Raw genomic sequence first — 5,277 nt, 5'->3', positions numbered from 1 at the left:
TTTGAGATAGAATCTGGTTCTTTCACCCAGGCTGTAGTGCACTGGCACCATCTTAGCTCACTGCAACCTCCGCCTCCCGGGTTCCAGCAATTCTCCTGCCTCAGCCTCCCAAGTAACTAGGGTTACAAGCACCTGCCACCATGCCCGGCTAAGTTTTGTATTTTTAGTAGAGACAGGATTTCTCCATGTTGGCCAGGCTGGTCTTGAACTCCTGACCTCAGGTGATCCGCCCGCCTCAGCCTCCCAAAGTGCTGGGACTAAAGGCATGAGCCACTGCACCCGACCGCTATTCTTTTATTCCTTTACTTTCTTAATAAACTTGCTTTCACTTTAATAAAAAAAGTATTATCTAAGTCAAAACAACATATGCCAGCATCCATGCCAGTCAATAATAGGAACTGAGAGTCTAAGCACTTACTCAGAATGTGTCCATTGCTTTTTTGTTTGTTTGTTTGTTTGTTTTTTGAGACAAATTCTTGTTTTGTTGCCCAGGCTGGAGTGCAGTGCCGTGATCTCGCCTCACTGCAACTTCCACCTCCTGGTTTCAAGTGATTGTCATGCACCTCCTGAGCAGCTGGAATTACAGATGTGCACCACTATGCCCATCTAATTTTTGTATTTTTAGTAGAGACAGGGTTTCACCATGTTGGCCAGGCTGGTATCAAACTCTTGACCTCAAGCAACCCTCCTGCCTTGACCTACCAAACTGCTGGGATTACAGGCATGAGCCACCGCGCCCCGCCATTGCTGCATTTTTATGTTGTATAAGTTAAGGATCAGATGTGTGACTGAATACAAGCATCATAGCTATCATCTTCTCAGTGATCAATTCCTTTTTCCTATAGGTGCTGTGAGGAGCAAAGGCCCTGTTGTCCAGTACACACAGGATCTGACCGGTACTGGAACCCAGTTCAAGCCAGTGGAACCCCCACAGCCTACAGCTCCACCTGCCCCACCTTTCCCACCTGCTCCACCTCTATCTCCCCAAGCAGGTGACAGTGAGTAAGTGTTATTCTTTCTTTTTTCTTCAGTTTCTTTCATATTATATTTTGCACATCCCTTACTATACGCCCTCTTCTCTGATCTCCTAGAAGCTTGGAAAGCCAGCTTGCCCAGTCACGGAAGCAGGTAGCCAAAAAGAGCACATCCTTCCGACCAGGATCTGTGGGCTCTGGTCATTCCTCCCCTACGTCTCCTGCACTCAGTGAAAATGTCTCTGGTGGGAAACCTGGGATCAACCAGACGTATAGGTGAGAAAATCTGAGGCTCTCTGTAGGCAGGATAGCAATGAGTGGTCACTGTGTAGGGGAAGGTTCCTTGGCTCTGAAGGGCTTAGTTTAAGTTTATGATGGTGAGGAGTTTGGACTTGAAAAGGAAGCTTTACCCATAGAAGTTTCTAAGAAATAGAAAGTAAGAATAATTGAATCAGAAGCTGGGTGCTTGGAAATGTGGTATCATCAGAAAGCCATTTGTTAAAACTTCTTGTTGAACATGGTTCCATCATTGCTAAAATAGAAAGGAAACACCACAGCCTCCTTCCTTGAATCCTGGGAGTTAGTAAGGACATTTCTGGAACACACAGCAGACAAAAAATATATTAGTAGAAGACTGGACTCTACTTCCGTAATTCACAGGCAAATACATTTTAGGAAAAGGTACACTGTTGAAATAGAGATGTTAGGCCAGGCGCAGTAGTAGCTCATGCCTGTAATCCCAGCACTTTGGGAGACCGAGGCGGGCGGATCACCTGAGGTCAGGAGACCAGCCTGGCCAACATGGAGAAACCCTGTCTCTACTAAAAAGTACAAAATTAGCCGGGCGTGGTGGCACATGCCTGTAATCCCAGCTACTCGGGAGGCTGAAGCAGGAGAATTGCTTGAACCCGGGAGGCGGAGGTTGCGGTGAGCCGAGATCATGCCATTGTACTCCAGCCTGGGCAAAAAGAGCAAACCTCCATCTCAAAAAAAAAAAGAAATAGAGATGTTATCAGTCAGTGAAGAGTAACCAGGGATTTTCGTTGTCCAGCTTTGATAGGGCAAGGGAAGATCTTCCTTGAATCATCTTTAGCTTCAGGAGCACAGCTGCTTGAAAGATGAGAGAAATGGCTTAGCTACCTGGAGGGTTAATTATACAACAGAGGTCCTGTTGCCTTCTGATCTGATCACTTGTATCTCATTTGCAGATCACCTTTAGGCTCCACAGCCTCTGCCCCAGCACCCTCAGCACCCCCAGCCCCTCCAGCACCCCCAGCCTTCCATGGCATGCTGGAGCGGGCCCCAGCAGAGCCCTCCTACCGTGCTCCCATGGAGAAGCTTTTCTACTTACCTCATGTCTGCAGCTATACCTGTCTGTCTCGAGTCAGACCTATGAGGAATGAGCAGTACCGGGGCAAGAACCCTCTGCTGGTTCCATTACTGTATGACTTCCGGCGGATGACAGCCCGGCGTCGAGTTAACCGCAAGATGGGCTTTCATGTTATCTATAAGACACCTTGTGGTCTTTGCCTTCGGACAATGCAGGAGATTGAACGCTACCTTTTCGAGACTGGCTGTGACTTCCTCTTCCTGGAGATGTTCTGTTTGGATCCATATGTTCTTGTGGACCGAAAGTTTCAGCCCTATAAGCCTTTTTACTATATTTTGGACATCACCTATGGGAAGGAAGATGTTCCCCTATCCTGTGTCAATGAGATTGACACAACCCCTCCACCCCAGGTGGCCTACAGCAAGGAACGTATCCCGGGCAAGGGTGTTTTCATTAACACAGGCCCTGAATTTCTGGTTGGCTGTGACTGCAAGGATGGGTGTCGGGACAAGTGAGTTGGTGGGGAGAATTGCTGCCCCTGCTTCCAACTTTGTTATGGTTGTCTTCCTTTTCACCTCTTCCTTTCCCTTGTATCTGTACTGCTTTCCCCATCTTCCTTTACCTCCTCCCTCACCTGGAACTCCTGCTATAAGGCCTCTATGAAAGCTATGAGGTAGGGAGACTGGAGTCTGACATGGCCACACTGAGCAACCCTGGGTACATGTGTATTGTGTTATTTTGTTCTCTGATCCCCCTGCTCCTTTCCTTTATTTCTCTCTGTCATATAGGTCCAAGTGTGCCTGCCATCAACTAACTATCCAGGCTACAGCCTGTACCCCAGGAGGCCAAATCAACCCTAACTCTGGCTACCAGTACAAGAGACTAGAAGAGTGTCTACCCACAGGGTAAGTGGTCAAGGAATAGCACAATACCTCAGAGAGACTGAGGAGCATGTTCTTGTTTTTCTCTGCTTATAGAAATCATCAGAAATCTAAAAATTGGAACCAAAAATAGAATACCAGAAGAGGCATTTTATTAATTAGATCTTATTTCCTGACTTCTCAAACACTTTTTTTCTTGGTCTTTCCTTGAAATGAAGACATAGGATGATTGAATAGTGTCTAGCAATTTTCTGTTGCAAAAAAAGATTATCTTAATTTCATAGCTAAATGAATGTCTTAACAGATTATGATTTACTCTTGTAAGTGACGTGTTCAGAGAGAAGTAGGCAGGGACTTGATTACATAGGGCTTTATAAACCAGAATGAAAAAAGTTAGAATCAGGCTGATACAGTGGCTCACACCTGTAATCCCAGCACTTTCGGTTGCCGAGGTAGGTGGATCACCTGAGGTCAGGAGTTTGAGACCAGCCTGGCCAACATGGTGAAAGCCTGTCTCTACTAAAAATACAAAAATTAGCCAGGTGTGGTGGCGGGCGCCTGTAGTCCCAGCTACTCGGGAGAGTGAGGCAGGAGAATCGCTTGAACCCAGGAGGCAGAGGTTGCAGTGAGCCGAGATCGTGCCAGTGCACTCCAGCCTGGGTGACAAGAGCGAGACTCTGCCTTAAAAAAAAAAAAAAAGAAAGAAAAAAGAAAAGTTAGAATCAAATTCATGGTGCTCTTAGAGAATTTTAAGCAGCCAAGTGATATGACCTACCTTTTTCAGATTATTCTGGCTTCTTTGTAGATCATAGGTCTTAGGATGGCGAAAGTAGATCTTGGAAGACCAATTAGGAGATCATTATAGGAGTATAGCAGAGAAAGACATGGTTGTAGCTATGGCTTGCAATAGAATGGAGGTGACAGTAGAGGTAAGAAGGATAGATTTGGGATGCATTAATAGGTAGATCTACAGAATTGGATAGATTGTGGAGTTGGGGGAAAAAGTAGAAGCAAAGACAATTCCTAAATTTTTGACTTGAGCATCTAAGTGGTTTTTGGTGCTTTTTACTGAGATGGAAGACCAAAGGAGTAATAGGTTTGAGTGAAATTCAGTTTTTGTTTTGGCCATGTTAAGTCCGAAATGCCTGTCAGGCAATCCAAGTAGAAACGTCAAGAAGGCACTGGGATTTCTGGAGAGAAGTGTAAGAGTTGGATATAAAAATTTAGGAATCATCAGCACAGGAATGATATTCAAAGCCTGGATGAGTTCACCTAGACACAACGTTGATAATAGAGAAGGTGGCTCAGGAGTAAACCCTGGGTCCGCCAACATTTAAGGGTTGAGCAGAGGAGGTAGAACCGGCATGAGTTTGAGGACAGCTACTGAGGAGGGCAAGGCCAAAAGATTGCTTGAGGCCTGGAGTTTGAGACCAGACTGGGCAACATAGTAAGACCCTGTGTCTAAAAACAAAAATTGTTGGGGCCAGGAGTGGTGGCTCACGCCTGTAATCCCAGCACTTTGCGAGGCCGAGGCAGGCAGATTGCTTGATGTCAGGAGTTCAAGACCAGCCTGGTCAATATGGTGAAACCCCATCTCTACTAAAAATACAAAAACTAGCCGGGGATGGTGGCGAGCACCTATAATCCCAGCTACTTGGGAGGCTGACACAGGAGAATCACTTGAACCCAGGAGGAGGAGGTTGCAGTGAGCCAAGACCGCACCATTGCACTCCAGCCTGGGCAAGAAGAGTGAAATTACATCTCAAAAAAAAAATGGTTGGCCAGGCACAGTGACTCACGCCTGTAATCCCAACACTTTGGGAGGCCAAGGTGGGTGCATCACCTGAGGTCAGGAGTTCAAGACCAGCCTGGTCAACTTGGTGAAACCCCGTCTGTACTAAAAATACAAAAATTAGCCAGGCATGATCACGCACGCCTGTAATCTCAGCTATTTGGGAAGCTGAGGCAGGAGAATCGCTTGGACCTGGAAGGCAGAGGTTACAGTAAGCTGAGATTGCACCACTGCACTCCATCCTGGGCAACACAGCAAGACTCTGTCTCAAATAAATAATTTAAAAATAAATTTTTTTTT

At 46.1% G+C, this 5,277-nt stretch overlaps 1 protein-coding gene across 3 annotated transcripts in view; it reads left to right on the top strand.

Annotated features, from left to right (window-relative positions):
- Nucleotides 1-5,277, top strand: part of SETDB1 (SET domain, bifurcated 1) — a 54,078-nt gene that overhangs the window by 34,281 nt on the left and 14,520 nt on the right. For 2 of the 3 annotated variants that reach the window (XM_011973595.1, XM_011973594.1), the window contains exons 11-14: nucleotides 846-1,002; nucleotides 1,095-1,250; nucleotides 2,183-2,815; nucleotides 3,093-3,209. In XM_011973595.1, the coding sequence (XP_011828985.1) occupies nucleotides 846-1,002; nucleotides 1,095-1,250; nucleotides 2,183-2,815; nucleotides 3,093-3,209 (1,063 nt within the window). Of the gene's footprint in view, nucleotides 1-845; nucleotides 1,003-1,091; nucleotides 1,251-2,182; nucleotides 2,816-3,092; nucleotides 3,210-5,277 lie in introns of all 3 variants that reach the window. The other variant, XM_011973593.1, reaches the window with a different exon arrangement.

This window comes from Mandrillus leucophaeus, unplaced genomic scaffold (genome assembly GCF_000951045.1).
Source record: "Mandrillus leucophaeus isolate KB7577 unplaced genomic scaffold, Mleu.le_1.0 Scaffold139, whole genome shotgun sequence".
NCBI classification, from domain to species: Eukaryota; Metazoa; Chordata; class Mammalia; order Primates; family Cercopithecidae; genus Mandrillus; species Mandrillus leucophaeus.
Note: the sequence above shows the minus strand (reverse complement) of the source record. Positions and strands in the feature narration are given on the sequence as shown.